The sequence below is a fragment of the Xenia sp. Carnegie-2017 genome, unplaced genomic scaffold, assembly GCF_021976095.1.
Source record: "Xenia sp. Carnegie-2017 unplaced genomic scaffold, XeniaSp_v1 HiC_scaffold_20, whole genome shotgun sequence".
In the NCBI taxonomy this organism is placed as follows: Eukaryota; Metazoa; Cnidaria; class Anthozoa; order Malacalcyonacea; family Xeniidae; genus Xenia; species Xenia sp. Carnegie-2017.
Window position 1 is genome coordinate 14,596,036 of NW_025813483.1, and position 20,969 is coordinate 14,617,004.

Sequence of the window (20,969 nt, forward strand, 5' to 3'; positions counted from 1 at the left end):
CTGGCTTCATCATTGAGTTCCATTGAATAAACCATAAAGTCAGTGGTAGGTCTGGTGTGACCATTAGGTGTGAAGCTACCTCAACGACCTCAGTAATAAACTTAGTGCTGTCCTCCACTGTTAATCACATGCTTACAGCTTAATTCACTCAACTACAAAAAAAACCCCCAAAATATATCTACTTAGTAATAGAAATACATTAATTAGTGTTTTATCATAATTTCCAACTCTTTGTGGTAATTTCTCTAATACTTTATTGTGAATTTCACAGGTTCCCAATAACGATAGCATCAACCAAGCTGTCTTTAGGTAACGTGTTTCGATTTTCTGTCCTAGGTGGAAGTTCCAATAAGGCACTAGCTGTACGCATGCTCAGTAATCGACTACTGCATTGACTACCGGTACTTGTGGCAATCGGAAAAGGACTTTCCTGCCGCCAGGACAAATGTGCACGATGAAATTCAGGTCGCGAATCAAGACGAACATCAGTGGATAGCTGGGATTGAATAAAGTAAGACATAAATCAATATAGCTAGGGTCAAAAACTTGCTACCTAGTCATGGCAGAGATAACCCCTCTAGCTTTGACGAAGATTTATGGAATGTAGGTATGACAATCACTCTACCTAAAACCTCGAGTCATAATTCCTACCTTAGCTTTTATTCTGGGTAATTGCGGATTGCAAAATCCAGACATCTTCCTCAAAGCCGGGTGGACAAAAAGATGGAACGTAACTAAGGCTGATACGGGGTTTCCGGGCAAAGCAAAGAATAATTTCTTTTGATCACAATAGTCCAGTGTAGCAAACGTAGTTGGTTTTCTGTGAAAAAGGATAGAAGTATTTATATACAGCAGAGACTTGATCGTGATTTCTTGAAAAGCGTACTTGTCATGGTGAATAATAACTATAATTTAGGCAATTCTGACGAGAACCGTTAAAACACAAATGTAAGGTAAATATTAAAACGACCCAGGTAAAGATCCATACCCTGGTTTCATAAAAACTCGACCAAAATGAATAGATGCATTTAGCTCATCTTGAAGTAAAGGTTTCAGAAGGTCCTACGACAAAACACAAAAAATTATCGCTGGTGATAAGTTGATTGTTTTTAAAAGATGGAAGATGTAACGAACCAACCTTCTCGCCCATGGAAACTCCACCGGATGTAATAACGATATCAGCGGCATTAAGACATTGGACTAGCTTCGTTTTTAAACTTTCGACACTGTATTAAGAAAAGGAATGGATGAATCCGCTGACCTTTTGAATGGACCACGACAGCCTTACTTATCCTCTGATATTCCAAAATCATAAACGGTATATCCAAGCTGCCGACAAGCGGATATTAACGTCGTTCTATTACAATCTCTGATCTGTCCATATTGAATTTTTTTTGCATCGACTTCAACTAACTAAAAAAGAAGAAAATAACCAAAGGAATTCTTGGTTGAATTGGAATACGGTCCTAAATTCTCTGTGACAAGTGATAGTAAATCACCTCATTTCCAGTAGAAAGGACGGCAACGCTCGGTTTATTAAAAACATCCACCTTGAAAGATAATAACAATAAAGACTGGTCCTCATGCTATCGTCCGAATCCCTTCAGTCATCCTTATCAAGTCGTCCTGCATAAAGTTTCATTCAATAGGTTGCGTGACAGAAACGATAAAGGCGACTGAAACAATCCGGGCGATTATGTATGTGGAAATCATCTTAATTATTTAATTGTGCTCACTTAAGGTTTTTAAAGAAATGAATGATAATGTTCAGAAGTTTAAATAGCGAAACTAAAACGTGAAAGCTGGTTATGCCACTCATTGGAACCGTCCACTTAAGGGATATAAAAGAAGAAGTATATGGTTTGTGTTAATGTAAAATGTTCAGTGAGACCTCAAGAACGCCAGCTGTTGCCAAGAGACCGAGTTCTGGAGGACCAAGATAATCTCCACGTGAAAGAAGTCTCTCGCCTTGTTTAATATCGAATCCAACCGGTCTAAATACAAACGATCAATGCCATACAAATAGAGATCGAGAAATGAATAAAAATTTTGAATTAAAAAGTTTTCGAGGCACCTTATATCCTGGCCAGGACAAGGATCTGACAATATCTCGATTACAACTTCACTCTGACCCTGAGAATGAAAGAAAAGAGCATGCGTACAAGCATTTGAATAGATCATCTAAATATCATCACAAGTGTTACCTCAGCTGCACTTTGAATCAATTTAGTATCTTCAACTTGCACGACAGCATCAGACCCCTCTGGTATGGGAGCACCAGTTGTTATTCTCATCACATAACCCGCTCGCAAACTTACATCAGGCTAAAGGAAGCACAATTCTTAGCACGTGAAGACCTCTTCTAAAACACGTGACCACTCCCTAACGAGCATCAACCGAGAGTAGGCCAGTGAGTAGACATACCGTCATTCCTGCAGTAACAGGTCCGAGAACAAATCGTTGACCAGGTCCATCTGAAGCTGAAATTAACGGATGTGGTTGATAACGATGTATAGCAGAATAACAGAATAGTGGAACTAGATCTCAGGTTTTACCTACAACGGCGTATCCATCTTTAATTGAAGCAGGAAACGGTGGATAAGGTTCTTTAGCCGTTACATCACGAGATAGAATGTAACCCAAGGCATCTGGAAAACAGTATGAGAAAACTTGATTCCTTTTCATAAAGATCGACTTAAAATTAAATGAATTGCGTTCTCATTGGAGACTATAAATTGGCACTGATATCATTCCTCATGTAATTTACTGGTAAATGAACTTGATTGCTATATATAACCTTACATAGCTAAATATTGTATTTGTTTATTAATGGTTATTTCTGTGTGTGGTAAATCTTTCATGTCCCTAACATAAAGTGTAGAGAAGAGTTTGGACCTTGTGTAGGGTTGAACGCTTGCGTTGAACAGCATAGTGCATGTTTCAAGACGGTTGTAACTGCTTCTTCCATAGGCATCAATGGAAATCTCGAGTGACGATCTCTTTCTGCAACTTTACTTAAATCGTATTTTTCTGTAGAAATAATGACAAAATGTCGATGAAGGAATAAGTATGTCAATAAATACTAGATACTGATTCTTAACTCACTAGTTATCGACGAGAATTTTCCATGAGGACAGACGTGAACTTCTTCCTTCGCATTCTGAAAGTACAAATCTTTTAAAATGAAATAAAATTTTGCAGTGAAAAATGTAAAAAATTCTCCATCGAAAGTGAATATAGTCTGTTGTTTGCCATTGTCGTCTGTTGAAACCAAACTCCACATACCTTCCAAATGACTTCATTAGAAACGTCGTAACTTCGTGATAACATATTATGTACCTCAATAACAGATTGTTTATCTTCCAAAAGAAGATCTAAAAAAAAACGCGTTTAGGTTTAGACATGAAAATAATGCGCACTTGGAGCTACGAGATTTTGAAAATGATCCTTTACCCAAAGCATGTGGCAAGACGGGTGATATAAAGTTGAAACATTCTTGAGATCCTTTCAGACTTCCAGGTAAATTAATGAGAATTGTTATGTTCCTGATACCACAAACAGCTCTATAAAGAAAAGAATGGCGTCACGAGTCACGAGATGGCGACCTTGACCTAAAGTATCTGACGATCCGAGGACTTTTTACCTCGATAACATGGCCATTTTAGTCACTTCAATGGATTTATTGATCATGTGGTATGAAAGACCTGGTGCTTCCTTGGTGATAACACTTCTTGTAGCCTACAATGTGTTAACAAATGGTGAGATAGTCAGGAAAGTTAAGGATTGCTAACTTTTTGATAAGTGGATGCTAGACCTCAGGTGTTACGTCACTTGGTGCAAATCCAGTGCCACCAGTTGTTAAAATTAAATTAACTTCATCAACATCACACCACTGCAACAATGTAGACTGCAAAGAAAAATATCTTCATGACAATGAAAACAACTGAATGAAGCACTATAAATGGCAACCTCAATGATTTCCTTATTGTCTGTGACGCATTTCTCAAGGATTTTGTCAACTTTGATGCTACATAATGGAGGATGAATGCACTATACCATAAACATTTGATTTGGATCTCTTGTCACGTGGACATCACGTGTTTACAAAGAATAGAACAAGTTGTCTTCAGTAGGAAATTCGGGAAGAGCTATATGTATGTACAGCAGTCTACAAGTTCCATTCACAAGTTCAGACAACCGACTGAAAGTCACAAACTACTGTAATCATACAATATAGATTGATGGGCTCATCTATAGACATAAACCTCTCTTTGGCACCTTGTGCTTTCTCGTAACAATTTCGTCAGATTTGGACCGCTTTTATCGATTGCAGAACCAATCGAACAGCTAGTACTCACTAAATTACAAGAGATAAATTAAGACAGCCTTGAATTTCATATGAAGTCTTAAAAAATTCAACAATTTTAAATCAACCTGTTAGAATTGCAGCATTTATCGGTTTGGCGTTCGCCATGTTGAATTACTTGGATTTTATTACATGTAGACTCCCCCCTGGCCCCCCATTCCCATATATACAGCTAACGGCTAAGCACTGGTGTCACTGGGACATTTGGGTGAAGAAATTGGTGAAAGGATGGGTGACAAAGCTCTTGGATTTATTGCAGTTCATGTTGGTATAGTGATCTCCTTCATTTATATGTATGAAAGGCAGTAGTGCGGAAATATGTTTGCCATAAAGTATAAACTTATGTTTAAAATGATCTGTCAAAGGTGCTGGTTATCATTCACAACAAAATATATCACAATATGAGATTGTGTGCAATATGGCATGTCAAAAGGTATTGTTAGCAGATGGTTGTTTTCATAAGAATTTCTAGATTTGTATGAAACTTTATATCATAATCTTGCCATCTTTTAGGCATGTGCTTCTTTACAATTAGGACAAAATGCCTTGGAAGCATTGACAGTTGCCATTAAGGTTCTGGAGGTAACATGTTCTTCATGTAGCTATCATATCATAAGTACTGCTTCATTTTATAATCATTGAATCGCTTACATTTTTGCAAAAAAATATGAATTTCCCTTCAAGAACAGTCCTTTAACCAATGCTGGTATTGGCTCTAATCTCACTATGAATGGTGAAGTGGAATGTGATGCTAGTATTATGGATGGTAGTTCAAGTAGTTTTGGTGCCGTTGCAGCAGTTTCAGGCAAGCACTGTTATTTTGTTTTGTTTATGAGCTTGTTCTGTTATTGTTACACAACACATTATCAATTCTTCCATAGGTATAAAAAACCCAATAGTTGTTTCAAAGAAACTTCTTCAGTTGCAGAGCACTTCACGATCCTTTGGACAGGTACCTCCAATGTATGTTGCCTTTTAAAAATTTCCTCAAGAGATTCTTGTAGCAAGGCTTGCCTTTCATCAACTTATTTGACTGCTACTCCAGATCATTTTCTCATATGCACAGGATTTTATGTGGCGAAGGTGCTCATGATTGGGCAATAAAGCATGGCATTCTTGGAATTTCACCAAAATCAATGATCTCGGGTATTGAATGAAGTTTTCAGAAATTGTTAGTACCACTATAAATAAAGTGCAACCCACTTCTTCCCTTTCTTCCCTTCTCCCCTTTGTTTTATTGTGATGACATATATAGCAGGAAATGAAGAGACTGTATAATTATTGATGGCTCAATGACAAGATCCCTCATTTCACTTTTTTAAACTCTTCTAGAAGCTTCAATGAAAGCCTTCAGAAGGTATTCTTCATACTTAAACAATGAAGGAGGGACAAAAATGTTTAAGATTGATCATGAAGATGAGTGTGTAATGGACACTGTAGGTGGTGTTTGTTTGGATAGTAATGGTTATATTTGTGCTGGCGTATCCAGTGGTGGAATACTTATGAAGTACCCAGGAAGAATTGGACAGGTTGAAGGCTCATGTATAGTAATTCCCTTATGTAAATAATTATGTAAAGAATCATGATACTTGTGCAAAGTATTTTTATAGAGGAAGTTAGGAAAAAGTTTCATGACTTGAAGCATTGCACTATTCTAATTTGCTATTCTTAATGTATCTGAATTCGTCTTTTACTTATTCTCCTGCAATTTTTGTGGCAGGCGGCTATCTACGGTTCGGGATGTTGGGCGTCAAATGCGATAAAGAATTCACCAATTGCCTGTTCATCTTCAGGTTAAGATTTCGTGCGTAGAACGTTTTGTTAAAATTGTTATCTTCTAGTGTTTTTTTTCGTCGGTGTAGGCTGTGGAGAGGAGTTAATCAAAACTTCACTTTGTAAAGAATGTTGGCAACTATGTACAACAAGGTAAGAGTTTTCAGATTTTGGAAAACATTTTCTAAAAAATCACTCTCATTTCTCATCAACTTAATTCTTCGATATTTCGTACATTAGTAAGACAGATGGCGTTTCTATACTGCAAGAACTACTGAAGAAGAAGTTTATTGGTACATAATATATAATTTTATTCAGTTTATCGGTGAGCCCCGTGATAACGCTGAAAGAACTTTTTCACTTATAGAATCTCCCTTTCTTTGTGAAAACGACGATAAGCAGGCAGGAATCATATTGTTGAAAAGTCGCTTTAACAAGGAACCTGGTAATGTTTTACGATGTTAAGTTTTGACTATCTTAGTATTTTCAAAAATACATCTTCTTTCTTGTAGAAAAGCAAAGTTTAGAAATCGATTTTTCCTGGGGTCATACGACGCGCAGTATGGCTGTAGGATGTATGGCTGTTACAGACAGAATGCCTCAGGTTTTTATTATTGTCGAAGAAGTTCAAACTTTTCTCCTTTTTACTCCTATCTTTTTATCTTCTAGTTCTTTGTATCAAGATTAAAAAAAGAAAAATCTGGTGGGAGTTTAATTCATACTCAGAGCATTGTAAAACAATTTTCACTGGCTTGAATTTGCCGGAAACTTGCAAAGTTGTCAAAATATATTTTTCGGGAGGTTGCAATACATCCATGAACAGGTGATGCGAAACTTCGACGTGTTGAAAGCGAAGCCTGCTAGGCAGCTACATGCGGCTTTTGAAGTACTGCTTTAAGCCATCGTAGTCTAGGCTTGTAACTATAGCTAGTGTATCTGGTAATTCTTTTAAATCGCAGTCATAACATTTCCACGTCGTCAACATTTCCAAATGATAATAAACAGAAAAAATATATTGATGTCTATCAAGGAAAGAAGATTTTATAATGACGTAGGACATGGCGCCTGGAAACATCTTGGCTTTCATGAATAAATTACTGCAAGAATTAGCCATGGAAATACAGGTGCTTCTGTCTAAAGTAGTCATTTGCCTGCTTTATTATTCATTGTTTTAGATAACCTGTCAGTGGAAAATACGATGTAGAACATCATCCTCGTATCACTTATTTTGCTTCTTTTAGGCAAACTGAATTAACTAAGGTATGTCTACATGAGAGAGATACGGTAGATTTCTTCTGAAATGCCGAATCGTTGCTTTCATTGTCATGGAGGAACTTAGAACTGTTCTTGGCGTCGTGTAAGACTCGCCACTCAATTTTTGTTTTTTAATTTGTGTTCTGTAATCAATAACTTGCAAAAAATTTAGTTGAGGCTACGACGAATTACTATTTAGTCTTCGGCACTTATTGCTGGCAAGATAAAATCAGTATTATTATTATACACGTTTGAAGACGTTTGTAGATATAGCATAACATTTTTGTGTCGCTATCATCTTATTGACTAATTTAGACGTCATATCTTCCAAATGAATGATTTAAGAAACGCGATGAAAACCAAAGAAATGTAACATTGAGTATAATGCGTTCTTGGGTTTTTGTAGATATTCATGGCAAGCTATCGCAGTATGACAATGACAAGTATGCTTGTCTTGTATATAGTATGTAGCACTCGTATTACATTGACGTGGGATTCACAGTTATTGCAACCTTCCAATGAACATTATATGTTTGAAGGAGCCTTACATGGTATGGATGTGTTTACGGATGATCTGAATGGTGCAACTGGACCTGAAACATTTATGGAGAAATTTTATGTTTGTTACGAACCAGACGGATCAAGAACCTACTATAAGAAATTTGATGAGTCGCATTTTTCAAATCGAAGATTTTGGGTGATAACGGCTCAAGGACAGTTCGTCGCTTCAATGAAAACTTGTTGAGAGTTTGTTCGATAAGCAGAACCTTGTTCTTTTAGTAGATGTTGATGATGAAATGCAATGGAAAACTTGAATGGACATCGAGGATTGTGGCATTAGGCAAAAAATATATATATAATAGCTTATTCTTAGATACGTTTACTTTTTAAAAACTTCAATAGCATTTTTAAATGGAAGAATTGAAGAATGGTATTAACGATGACGTTAAAGTGAAGATGGAAGAATTGAAGAATGGTATTAACGATGACGTTAAAGAAAAGATGGAAGAATTGAAGAATGGTATTAACAATGACGTTAAAGAAAAGATGGAAGAATTGAAGAATGGTATTAACAATGACGTTAAAGAAAATGGAAGAATTGAAGAATGGTTAAAATGACGTTAAAGAAAAGATGGAAGAATTGAAGAATGGTGTTAACAATGACGTTAAAGAAAAGATGGAAGAATTGAAGAATGGTATTAACGATGACGTTAAAGTAAAGATGAAAGAATTGAAGAATGGTGTTAACAATGACGTTAAAGTAAAGATGGAAGAATAAGAATGGTGAAGATGTTAAAGTGAATTGAAGAATGGTATTAACGATGACGTTAAAGAAAAGATGGAAGAATTGAAGAATGGTGTTAACAAAGTGGAAGAATTGAAGAATGGTATTAACGATGACGTTCAAGTAAAGATGGAAGAATTGAAGAATGGTGTTAACAATGACGTTAAAGTAAAGATGGAAGAATTGAAGAATGGTGTTAACAATGATGTTCAAGTGAAGATGGAAGAATTGAAGAATGGTGTTAACAATGACGTTAAAGTGAAGATGGAAAAATTGAAGAATGGTATTAACGATGATGTTCAAGTGGAGATGGAAGAATGATATCAACCACAAAATTTCTAAATTTCCATAGGAACAAAGTTAAATTTCTATTTGTAATTGTACAGTCTTTTCGTATGACTTTGTGAATAAAACAACAAATGTTTATTGTTTGTTGACCTTCATGGGAAAGTGATCTCATTCCTTTCTCTTCTTTTTTGGATTCGGTTCATCATCGCTATCATCATCACATTTTTCGTCATCTGTATTATAAACCTTATGCATAAAATCTTATAAAATGAAATACTTATCTTTAATACAATATATTTACAATTTATTAACATTTTGAAACATTTATGACAATGGGCTCATTCTAAGAAAAGTATAGCCAGGAATTTGAAATGAAGGATAAGACCAGTTGAGGTTACTAAAAAAGACATGAACAAAGCTATTGGGGAAGGAGAACCTATGTATTGGCTTGGAAAAAGATGATGTTGAGAATGTAATGAGATGGAGAGATTGCTACAAAATGGGGTGCACCTGGTCAAACCTGTTTTCATGGTTAAAAATAACTGATGACATGGTAAAACTCTACCTGATCCATTCATAGTATCTGCATAGTTAGTTTTCCCATTGCTTTCTTTCTTTTCAGTGTTCACTATTTCTGTGAGTTTTTCATTCACCTTTTTTTGAATACAACTGACTGAGGATATGCAATCTTTCATTTTCATGCAGGGAGTGCTATTATCATTAAAATGAAATGTTTCCCCTCCTTTCAACACAAGCTTTGCCTCCGCCATTTTGAATGACAACCAAAACTTCATGTAAGATATGTAAAATAAGTGGTTGGACTTTTTTAAATAAAATATTGTAGATTGTGTCATTATAATGATTATATATACTACTGATTACACAGCACTAATGCATGCCATTTTACTTAATAGTACTTATTCCTTTACAGTTAAAATATTCCTTAGAACATCCCATCCAATATTCCACCTCTCCTGAGAGACAAATTACAATTTAGTATTGATCTAATTTGATGTGTTTTCTTCTTTCAAATTTGATTGTCCTTCAAGCTGCAGAGGCTTGATTTTCCACACTGGATCAGGAGAATCAATATGTTGCTGTATTGTAGCAAATAGCTGTGCATTTCTTTTCTTCTGAGCAGACATGTATTCGTCTGGATCAAGTGAAAGTCTCTGCAACAAAATTGATGTGTGTTTTATTTAAAAATCACACATCAAACTTATTTAGAATCAATTTTATGAGGTTAGGGGAGTCTCGAGAGTATTTTCTATGGAAGGAAAGAGACCAAGATAGCTATGTATTTATTAATAAATAAATGATAACTCGTGTTTTTTCTAAACAAAATTTGATAAATAGGAAAACTTACTTCCATCATTTGCTCTTTGGTAGGGGTCAATGCTTTCATCATGACCCAACCGCAAAACATCACACCACCAACTACAGCGCTGTTTACAACAAATCTCTGGAATTTAGCTGCCGCCATGTTGAACTCCCGAACCCTCCTGACGAGGCTCTCAGTCTGTTACTGTCCAGGTCTCTCACCAGGGAAAATTAATGTTTATTGTACGAAGCTTCCGAAGCAGAAGAGCTGAAGTCTGTAGCTATAGCCTGTTGTAGACCTGAAATGGCGCTAAATGAAAACGATTTAAAATCCTGCCTACATGAACCGGATATATCAACAAAAGATTTCATTATGCAACAAACAATGTTACGAGTCAAGGATCCAAAAATTTCTCTTGATTTTTACACACGTATTCTGGGAATGCGGTTAGTTGTCAATCATATTGGGCTATTTTGTGCATTTTCCTTTTTTGCTTGGCATAATTTTTATGTGTTTCTTGATAACAGACTCTTGGGGAAATATGACTTTCCAGAAATGAAGTTTTCTTTGTATTTTGTTGGTTATGAGAAAATGGAGGATATACCAAACATAGAGGATAAAAGAACAAAGTGGATTTTCTCCCGACAAGCGATTCTTGAACTCACTCAGTAAGAAATATAATCTCAGATTAGTCAATTTATTTTTTAAAGTGATTAACAGTTTATTTTGTGTTTTAATACCTTTTTTTAATAACTGTTTTATTAGGAAATAATACAATTTTTGGTTCTGTAACTGTTGACAAGGAATTTCTTTGTTTCCCCCTCTCCCAAAGGACTTTCTTTGTTTTGCTTCTGCATGCTATGCAAAGTTGAGCAAAGAATAGTGCTGCTAGCTCACAAAATAAAAATTAACAAAAAACTTAGCAAGATTTCCTGGCAAATTTGAAATGAATGATTATGCATAAATGCAAAAAACCAAGAAATATATAGTGAAAAAGAATTTGTTTACATGTTGTAATTGATCTGCATTTTCCCACTGCACAAAGGTCACTGCAAGAAGGCTAATGGTCTTTGTTAAAGTACACTCTGGCCATTTAAAAAGTATTATCAATGTTAACTTTGTTTTTTCAATGTTAAGCAATTGGGGAACAGAAAATGATCCAGAGTTTAATCATCATAATGGGAACACTGAACCGAAAGGTTTTGGTAAGAATTTTTGGTTGTGTCATTTTCTACCAGAATCACAAAGTGAGAAAGACTAGTTTTTATTGCTAGGTCATATTGGGATTGAAGTTCCAGATGTCGAGAAAGCCTGCAAAAGATTTGAAAAACTTGGTGTTAAATTTGTCAAGAAGCCAAACGATGGTACTTCTTGTTGCTTTCAAGTAAAATGCATTGTTGTAAATGTAAATTGCTATATGTTTTCTACAGGGAAAATGAAAGGGTTGGCATTTATTAAGGATCCTGATGGCTACTGGATTGAGGTTTTGAACAGTGATAATTTAAGTCAAATGCTAGGAAAGAATAGCTAGAGCTTTCGGCTTGTGACAAGTAATCAATCAATTATCAGGTATGATCAATAAAATTAGTATTATACATAAAATTGTTCAAAGGTCATTATGAGAAGGTTTGTCCATATCACATATACGGTTGTAGTCACAGCTGTTTGTGATTGCTTGAAAACATGCTCTGAATTCCTTCAAAGGACAGAGATCCAGTCCATCACAGCAAGGCAATGGCGTAACATTTTCATTGACAAGGACTTGGACATGAAACGAGTCTGCCATGTCAAATTGACATGAGTACAAAATGATTGCAATATTTGCTGAAAATGGTGCAATAATTGAAGTCCTGAACAAACGATTTTTTTGTTTATGATAGTTGTTGGCCAATAAAGGCTCGCTATCTTTGTTTAGACCCATGAGACAAAGCAATGGAATGAGAGTTTCTGAATGTGCAAACTGGAAAATTGCTTTTGTTTTGCCAGAGGACCTGATAGCATTTTCGATTGATTCTGTAATGTTTTTAAGAAGTAAACAGCTCATTTGATAGTTGATTTCAAAACCATATCCTCTTTTCCAATAATTTTTCAAATCATACATATATTCAATAACATCCAAATCAGAATCGTCAAATATGCTACACCATTTTCCTTTTCCATAAATTGCCACTTCAAATGCACATGAAAGAAACATATGTTCAATGTGATCAGTAGTAATGCTAATGTTATCAGGAATATTCAGTTTAAATCCTAACTTTCTCTTCAAATCAAGAATTTCTTGTCCATCACGAAACTTGTTGTACTCAGCCAATGAAATCTTCTTATTCTTTGAAACTTTCAACTGGTACTTTAGACAATTGTCAAAAAACCTCAATTGCGGTTCAGTTAGATTGGTGGTTGTTATGGCAACAGGTTGAAACATTGAAGGGCCAAGGTTTCCTGTTCCCTCAAACAGACCAAATGCAAAGGCTGATGCACTTTGACTAGTACGAGCTGTCATGGTAGATACAAACATATGCTCTTCGCCATTATATTTTGGTGAAAAAAGTGATGGCAACCATCGCCGTATTCTCTTTGAAATGTTGTACAATTCTTGTGCACCTGTGGCAGCCAGCAATTTGTGACCATTTAAAAAACGATTTCTCCAAGATGTTAAATTATGTTGTATTGTTGAGTTAACATGGAACTGGTTGATGAAGTCTTCAAGCTTATTCATTCCAATCACATCTTTCTCTCCAGGGTAGCGAGTGCCGTGTCTTAATACCATATTAATGAACTTTGGGCGACACTCCTTAGGAATGCTTGTTGTTTTTTCTTCAGCATCAGGGTATCTTGACTTTGTGGCAAAATTTCGCCTTTTATAAGAGTATTTTCTTGAAAAAACAATATCCTTGCTTTGTATTAGGAGAAGAAATCCGCATGCAAACAGCCCCGCATTGCATATTCTTTTCATTTCCTTTCTATTATTGTTCGTAAATTCATCTCATCAAATAAAACTGGTGTTTGTTGTTCTTTACTTCACCTGCACTCCATCCAATTTTCCATCAACCAAAATGATGTGCTTTTAAAATTAGGTCTGTTGAAAATCTATTGTAGTACTAGACTATAGTGCATCGGTCCAAGTTAAACTTACGAAACTAACGGCTTTTAAATCAATGTAGATATGTCCTTCTTTTGCTGTCAGCTTCAACTTTAGACTTCACTGGACTTGATTTTTCACTTATCCTCACTAACCCTTAACTTCGTCGTTAACTAATTTGATTAACATGCATTCCAAGAAATCATTTATTTCTAATACGATCTGCAATGAATATGTCCCTTCTAAATAGATAAATAATTGTCGTACAAGTGCCCTGTTACTCCCCTATGACGTCATCTACGCTAGGTGTGTATACGTGAGCAGTGTATGTCTGCTTCACTATGGTTTATTCATTTTGTTGACTTTTTGAATGTGGCCGCGAGTGTCGCCGTCTGTGATATCATCATATTATATAGGATAATATCAACTCACAGCACAATGATAAAGCATTTCGTGTTTAAGTCTCGTTTTTTTTGTTAATTTATGCTGCCATAGTGATGTCTAGAACGCTCACTTGTGAGCCAATCAATTTGTTTTATTGTATATATTGATTTCAACATTTCATGTTGATACTTTTGATTTCAACATTTCATGTTGATACTTTTGATTTCAACATTTCATGTTGATACTTTTGCTCAAATCTTACAAAGAAATCTTTTCGAAAGAGCAACATCGTCAGTAAGCATTTTACTGACGATGTTATGTTTTAAAGCGACGTATTTCACTCTAGCTACATATGTTAAATCTGTGCTGGTTTGTCCTTCCCTTGATTATATTTTGCCTTATTCATCAGTTCTAAGGAAAAGGGTTATGAAAAAAGAGGCGTTAATTACCCCCCGCACCAAGTTTTGAAAGTGTTCGAGTTGTATATTTGATGAGCGCAACCGTCGAGACGTGAGTCACCTGGCAATCAGCCAATCATTGATAAGATCGTTCTTCATTTATGAATGAGAGTCTATAATGAATTAATTAAAGTATTCATAGTCGTCAAACTTGGGCTTTTATTGGTAAAATGAAAAAACCTCTGCTCGCTGAAATCATATGTGTTGTGCATATATTATGATATGTATGATACAAATTGAGTTTACTCAACCGAACGAGTTCTTCTGGAAATGACTTTTAAAAAACACCTGGTGATTTTTGTCTGACGACTTTTTTGTTTTAAAATCTTAAAGGCAGCCGACATTTTGCCATTAAGGCGGGAAATTGAAGATGATTGTACAGGAAAATTAAACATTAAGTGTACGAGCCAAAGGACGAAGACAAAGCGACTAACATTGAAGAAGATGGCGCAATGATTTATCTAAATTTTCTATGACGAATCGTTTCCTCACTCACAAAGCAAAGCGGCATGAAAGGTAGACGATATGTTCCATCGTAATCGCGGTTAGGACATGATATCGGGAATGGTTGATGAATTATTTTGTGTCTGTGTGTTGTGTGATTTTCCTTTTACTGTTTCACTCTTCGTTGATACGTTTTGTTTAAATTATTCGAGTGTTTATTGTTTACTTTAAAGATCCCCGTGATCTGCCGAGAATTATAAAGAAATAAATCGGAGGAATATCTCCGAAGAGTGAAATACTACAATCGAATCATGTTTCCAAAATCGCATTCGTTTGTATTTACTTCGTCCGTAGTAATGAAATTGTGAATCGTAGTGGCAAGTGCGAACGAATAATTCACAAATTTTATCAGTCTGGCAAAAAATCTCTATTTTTGGATACTGGCGATTTGAAAGTGAAATTTATGCAAATATTGGTGCATTTTGAGTCACGGGGCTCTTGTTGATTCATTTTTCAAATGAATTCAACAATTTAACTTTTCAGTTATGATTTTACAGGTGATTATTTATAATACGATCGTTTCTTTAGAAACGAATAAATTTATTCTCAATGTGTGCTCAGTGCTTGAAATACTTGCAATACAAATTATACTTATCCCGAAGATGTTCAACACTCTAACTACAAAAGTGTTTCCCATTTCATTGGGAATTCTTCATTTTTTCGATTTTGTTTTGCGTGAATCAAAACAAAGAGTTTTTTCAACTATAGTGACAAGATTTATGAATTTTTTTTACTCTCCTTATCGTCTTTGTTGAACATTCAATCACGCGTAGAAATACTCCGCCACGAGTACAACTGTCTTTTTCGCTGGCCTAACCATCTGCTGACTAGATAGATGATGTTTACATAAGAGCATCGTAAATCCAAAACTGATCACTTTAATCGATGTAAAACTCTTCAAATTGCAGAGTCAAGCATTCGAGCTCGGACCGTTTCATACTCAAAAAACGTAATTAAATTAAAGAAAAATCGATAATACGTCACATTTACTATATTTTGTATATCAAAAAAAAGAGAAGATAGATGCTGTGACATTTCTAACTGTGATGCGCTTAGTTTTGCTTGAAGAGTCAATTGACGAGATTACTAGGAGCGAAGAACATGTCCTATGCATGTTGATTAGTATTGATTGATTAAAGTGGGTATTATACTTTGTTCATTTCCACGAATATGCATTCTACATAAAAACTTTACTTCAGTATATCTTTACAACAGCCGCCTCATGCGTGTGGAATAATATATTAAAAATGAAAAACATTTACATAAATTCATAAATATTTTGTCAATTTCAGTCGTCATTATACTTGAGTATTTTTGCTTTGGAAAAAGCTTATATGTTTTTGTATCTTAATGAATTTATTTGTTTTTTTAACTGAAACAAGAAAATCAAAGATAGTTGTCATTGATGTTTAATTTTTGCTTTAAATTTATTGTTGGTAATATTTGCTTTATAATATTTTATTGCATTACTTGATCCATATTATATTAGGGCTTCTATGAACAGGAAAACTTAAAAAAAATCAGAAAAACGATCACCCACTGTCGTCTGTCGAAATATAACGTATTTATATAATAGTATTCTAATTGCAGAATTTCATTCATTAACAAAAGTTTTTTTCACACGAATTTATATAATAGTATTCTAATTGCAGAATTTCATTCATTAACAAAAGTTGTTTTTCACACGTTCATTTTTGGGGCTGTTAATTGGTTTTGTTTTCATATTCCCCGATGATAAATGGACAATAACGTTAATATATCGCTAGTGTTTTCTTTTCTAATTAGAGGCCGTTTTCCAAAACTTGCCACAGCGAATTTTAAATGAGTGTGGATTTTTTTTTCCAGTGGCGATTATAGCTGGCTTGGCTGTGGGAATACCAGTTTGTATTTTTGGTCTTATGTGTGTACTCTATCGCTTGTATTGTAAAAAAAATCGTAGACAAGAAACCATTGCGTTAGGACATGGGAAAAAACTTTGGAGGAAGAGCTACCAAATAGTTGGATCATCTCATGAAAGTCTCTCCGTACCTAAACATGTCCCGAAAATTGCGTCGAAATTTGTTCAAGATTCGCCTCAAATGAGTAGCACCTCGACGTCTAATCGCGTATCACCTCAAGACGATCAGTTATCCGAAGATGATGACGATAATTCGTCGCTTAGCAACTATAGGACTGCACAGGATGAATTATTAAGCCCTGATTGTCTTTCGGCTGAGTCTCGGGATGCAGTCGAGCTGATATCGTTGTCTCCTGTCAAAACGTTCTACAAGAAATGTAACGAAAATCATGGGTACAGTAGATTACATGCACCTGCACCAAAAAATCGGAACATTCCCGTTATTCAAGTTATGAATGAAAATAAAGATATCTTATTCAAATTAGACGCTCAAATTAACCATAATTTGAACAATGATGACAGCAAAATACCTGTAAACTTACCGCCGTCGGTAATCCAGGGAAAACGAACAAACTTTAGATCAAATTTAGGCATGATTGATGTTTCCTTATTGTATAAACAGACCACTTGTGAGCTTTATCTTAAGGTAATCATCAATCCAAAAACATCTTCATATAAATTGATCCTGTGCAAATCTTGCTTATGTTAGATTGTTGTCCGTGTTTTAGGTAAACAGAGCCATTGATTTACCGGTGCGAGATCTACGAAACAATATTTCTTCACCATTTGTAAAACTGTATGTTCTCCCTTCACGTCGTTATAACTACAGCACAAACATCATCTCGAAATGTCTTAATCCCGTTTTTAACGAGAGTTTTGCCATTGGTGGTCTTACGTTGATGGAGACACTACAGTTAACCATTCAATTTCTTGTTATCCATCACGAACCAATACAAAAGAATGTTATCATTGGAGAGCTACTTTTACCTTTAGTGAAATATGAATTTGTAGATGAAGAATTAAATTTGTGTCATCGTTTAAAAGAATACAAAGCAAAACCCGTAAGTCAGCTGTCGATCATTCAGTTATTGCATATTTTTTTTTTATTTATTTGATGGTCTGATTTGTCAGGTTCTCGGCGAGCTTCTGATATCCGTGTGTCATCAACCTTTAGCAAGTAAACTAACTGTAACCATATGTCAAGCTCGGAATTTGCCGAAGATCAGTAACTATGGCATTGGCGGTAAAATAAACTTGTCAATCTGTTGTCTTACATTGCTTGTGGATTTATTTTGATTTATTAATTTCATTATGCAGATCCATACGTTAAAGTGGAGCTTTTTTTCAATGCCAAACGACTTTGTAAAAAGAAAACGCGAATCAAAAAGAAGACAAGCAATCCGCGTTTTCTTCAAACGTTTACGTTTGATTTGGATAGTCCTTATATCTCTCTAGACGCTTTAGTTCTCATCATGACAGTTCTCGTTAAAGATCCTGGTGGCTTTCACGAGAAAGTTGGACAGGTAGTACTTAGTTCTCTCACGGCGGACTCAGCTTTTGCTCAGTGGAATGAAGTAATACAGAACCCCCACGTTCCCATTGAAAAATGGCAGATGATCCATGAATGATAATCACGTGGATATATGACGTCACGAAAAGGCGAAGACGCAATTGCAAGTTGGTTCGCAAATTTGCAAAACAAACTTAGTTAATTTTGACCTTATAATTACACTTGAAAAAAAAATGAAATCGTGATTATTAATTTTTTAGGATATTTTATTTGTAAATAATGTAAATGAAAAAAGTTTATTTCTTCGAAAACGTTCTAATGCGATATTTTAACTTTTAAGTGTGCTGCTATCCATTGGATAGTGCACTTTTCCAGACTGTTAGCCATGTGGCGTTAAAAATTTGGTGTGCCATATTTTTTCTTCAAAAGGAAAGTTCGGTTCGCTTCCTTGAAATCGTACTTAGCTTTTTGCTTTTGATAACGCTTTTTTATGAATAGCAGTTTTTCCCGAAAGGTTTCTAAAATAAGCTTGTTTCCAAAAAAACAAAGTTTCAAAAGTCCCTAATCTAGTGGATTCCAGCAAATTGTTTGAAAAATGTAGTAAAAAACTGCGCGGAATCGTACGTAGCTTTTTGTTGTTGATAACGCTATCCTTTTCATTGCAATTTTCCCTGAAAGGTTCCTAAATTATCTTTAAAAAAAGGTACGATTTGAACTGGAGAATTAATATAGCATTAGGTTATTTCCAGAACACAAAGTTTCATTTTGTAAAAGAAAATGTAGCCGCCATTGCTCTTGAAGAGTCACTATCCAGTGGATTCCAGCAAATTATTTGAAAAATGAAGTACATAACTGCGCGTGAGAATAACGGACGTCGAACGCGCGTTGTTTGTTGACGCTACTGATCAAAGAATTTTTTGTTCTTGTAATTTGAATGAAGAAATTTAAAACTTGTAATCTATTTATGATGGAAAATTGTGAGTTTGCAAAACCTTGGTATCGGAGTGATGTCGTTCTTCGAGTCGAAAATCAGGAATTTCATGTTCACAAGAACACTCTGTGTTTATGGTCTCCTGTATTTGACGACTTGATTAAATCGCGTAAAAACGTTAACGATATCATTTATCTCCCGAAGAAAAAACCGAAGGAAATCTACGAACTTTTGTTGGTGATCTACAATCTACACACAATTAATTCACAAAATATAATGTTACTGTTGAAATTAGCTAAAGAGTTTGAGATCGAAAAAGTTCGCATTCTTTGTAGTTCATTTATACTAGATATGGAAAAACCAGGCTTGAAATGTATCAACTTTCTACTCCTCGCCGAAAGATATTCGTTGGAGGATGTGAAGCAACAGTGTTATGAAATGGCAGCCTCGTTTTCGTTGAAGTATTTAAAAACGTCCGAAAAATTTAGAGACCTGAGTATGGAGAGCAAATTTCACATTACGGATACGATTTTAAACAAAGTAGAGGCATTTGTCGAGGAATTTAAAAAGAAATCGTGCAAGCTACTTCAAACGGTCTATTTAACTGGACACGAAAAGTTTGTTGCCGATATGCAACCAACAGTGCGTCGGCCTTTCGTCTATAGCTGTCGTCAAAGGACTTCGCACACAGGACTGAGGGAGAACGGTAAGGTTTTGACTAGACCTTATGATTTTCAATGCTCCTTGTGTCGATCAACTACAGAAAACTGGGCTATGAAGAAAGAGAAGCACTTTCCATTAAATAAATTAATGTACGATGTCACTCTAATGAAAGAAATGGTCTCTTTATGTAATCTTGAAAAAGACAATATTTCTTCCTAATGTCTTGTTTTATATAAATATATCGATAATAATGGTATTATGTAATATAATCTGTGTAGGAATTAAATGAATTTTTTGTCTTCATTTACCTTTTTAATTTTTTATGTTCCCAACTGTTGACAATACTGTAATATAACGATTACTCGATATTATCAAAATTTTATAACATAAAGGGTTGAAAGTGAGGTTTAATTTAGACGATACAAATTGCTCGGTATATTAAATATTATCTTTGTAGAAACTATTATAAAAAAGTAGATAATCCCTTTTTCCATGAAGCCTATGGACACTTTCGTTCATAATGAGAGAGACATATTGTATAAGAAAGCTCTCGTTCGTCACGAAAGAATTATGAGAAAGTTACATTGTAAAAGGTAACAAGTAAAAAGCGTATAAACATACTTAGAGTTGCTTTAAATTATAAGTCAAAAGGGCAGGAGTTGTTTGAACAATTGCAGTATCCTCGGATGTTCTAGTTTCTTTTATGAGAAGAAAAAAGACAAATTTTGAAAACAAAAAATCCAGTTTTCGGTCCATGCAACCGGATACCTCGAGATAGTTTAGCACTATAGCGTCGTATGTTAATTAAAGGGAACCAGATAATCCTTGTTTGCCATGAAGCACTTCGATGGTTTGCTCGTGATGCATGAGAAACAGCAAATGAGAGAGTTAAATCAGAAAGATATAAACCAATAAAAATTGAATAAAGCATGTTGAAGGTCGTCTTATATTATAGAAAAGGGCGCAGTGTCATAAGAAGTTAATAAAAACATTGCTTGCTTTATTTTATGAGAAAAAAATAAACAAAAAGATAAAATTCGAAAGCAAAAAACCCCTTTTTCGGTCCATGCTTCCCGATACCTTCTGATACGTAAGGCACTCTAGTGACGCCGCATGTTAACGTTTCGGTAGGAGATTTCGGCTCCTCCACGCTATCCTACTTGGGAGATGCAATAGCAAGCTTCTGCCCATCAGACCCCGAGATCACCTGCGATAGGCTTTGCTCGGGGTACGCAGGGAGAGTGCGGTCGCCACCG

General features: G+C 35.2%; 6 protein-coding genes and 1 long non-coding RNA gene across 12 annotated transcripts; 4 read left to right on the top strand and 3 right to left on the bottom strand.

Annotated features, from left to right (window-relative positions):
• Positions 1-230: 230 nt before the first annotated feature.
• Positions 231-4,495, bottom strand: LOC124442999 (gephyrin-like). The gene is made up of 20 exons (XM_046993524.1): positions 4,435-4,495; positions 4,279-4,357; positions 3,970-4,027; positions 3,815-3,907; positions 3,644-3,738; positions 3,454-3,563; positions 3,286-3,374; positions 3,106-3,160; positions 2,896-3,030; positions 2,556-2,648; positions 2,425-2,480; positions 2,205-2,324; positions 2,075-2,133; positions 1,892-1,994; positions 1,500-1,550; positions 1,289-1,413; positions 1,139-1,226; positions 989-1,062; positions 652-820; positions 231-496 (listed from the first exon to the last, which is right to left on the bottom strand). Exons 1-20 carry the CDS (start codon positions 4,472-4,474, stop codon positions 266-268), a joined length of 1,923 nt encoding a protein of 640 aa, XP_046849480.1. The 5' UTR covers positions 4,475-4,495; the 3' UTR covers positions 231-265.
• LOC124443004 (threonine aspartase 1-like) lies at positions 4,113-8,484 on the top strand. 5 transcript variants are annotated; one of them, XM_046993530.1, is made up of 15 exons: positions 4,113-4,634; positions 4,732-4,799; positions 4,880-4,948; positions 5,051-5,171; positions 5,248-5,329; positions 5,433-5,512; positions 5,699-5,895; positions 6,087-6,159; positions 6,229-6,292; positions 6,380-6,432; positions 6,507-6,584; positions 6,652-6,743; positions 6,809-7,399; positions 7,800-7,856; positions 7,933-8,484. In XM_046993530.1, the coding sequence occupies exons 1-13, from the start codon at positions 4,595-4,597 to the stop codon at positions 6,893-6,895; spliced, it is 1,104 nt and encodes a 367-aa protein (XP_046849486.1). In that variant the 5' UTR covers positions 4,113-4,594; the 3' UTR covers positions 6,896-7,399; positions 7,800-7,856; positions 7,933-8,484. The 5 variants fall into 5 exon arrangements, with proteins under 5 accessions (XP_046849486.1, XP_046849485.1, XP_046849484.1 ...); XM_046993529.1 differs by having other exon boundaries at positions 6,809-7,496; positions 7,800-8,484; XM_046993528.1 differs by having other exon boundaries at positions 7,800-8,484.
• Positions 4,548-20,016, top strand: LOC124443006. The gene is made up of 3 exons (XM_046993534.1): positions 4,548-4,557; positions 14,296-14,298; positions 18,869-20,016. The coding sequence occupies exon 3, from the start codon at positions 19,054-19,056 to the stop codon at positions 19,930-19,932; it is 879 nt and encodes a 292-aa protein (XP_046849490.1). The 5' UTR covers positions 4,548-4,557; positions 14,296-14,298; positions 18,869-19,053; the 3' UTR covers positions 19,933-20,016.
• LOC124443009 lies at positions 9,022-10,617 on the bottom strand. The gene is made up of 3 exons (XR_006947454.1): positions 10,333-10,617; positions 9,532-10,138; positions 9,022-9,199 (listed from the first exon to the last, which is right to left on the bottom strand). It is a non-coding gene; the product is annotated as an uncharacterized LOC124443009 (long non-coding RNA).
• LOC124443007 (lactoylglutathione lyase-like) lies at positions 10,475-12,350 on the top strand. 2 transcript variants are annotated; one of them, XM_046993536.1, is made up of 6 exons: positions 10,475-10,733; positions 10,815-10,955; positions 11,425-11,492; positions 11,562-11,651; positions 11,718-11,856; positions 12,203-12,350. In XM_046993536.1, exons 1-5 carry the CDS (start codon positions 10,591-10,593, stop codon positions 11,816-11,818), a joined length of 543 nt encoding a protein of 180 aa, XP_046849492.1. In that variant the 5' UTR covers positions 10,475-10,590; the 3' UTR covers positions 11,819-11,856; positions 12,203-12,350. The 2 variants fall into 2 exon arrangements, with proteins under 2 accessions (XP_046849492.1, XP_046849491.1); XM_046993535.1 differs by lacking the exon at positions 12,203-12,350 and having other exon boundaries at positions 11,718-11,889.
• LOC124443002 (multiple inositol polyphosphate phosphatase 1-like) lies at positions 11,850-13,572 on the bottom strand. Its single transcript, XM_046993527.1, has one exon. The coding sequence runs from the start codon at positions 13,238-13,240 to the stop codon at positions 11,894-11,896; it is 1,347 nt and encodes a 448-aa protein (XP_046849483.1). The 5' UTR covers positions 13,241-13,572; the 3' UTR covers positions 11,850-11,893.
• Positions 14,327-18,535, top strand: LOC124443001 (synaptotagmin-4-like). The gene is made up of 5 exons (XM_046993526.1): positions 14,327-14,724; positions 16,558-17,255; positions 17,338-17,670; positions 17,741-17,852; positions 17,927-18,535. Exons 1-5 carry the CDS (start codon positions 14,718-14,720, stop codon positions 18,235-18,237), a joined length of 1,461 nt encoding a protein of 486 aa, XP_046849482.1. The 5' UTR covers positions 14,327-14,717; the 3' UTR covers positions 18,238-18,535.
• Positions 20,017-20,969: the final 953 nt, after the last annotated feature.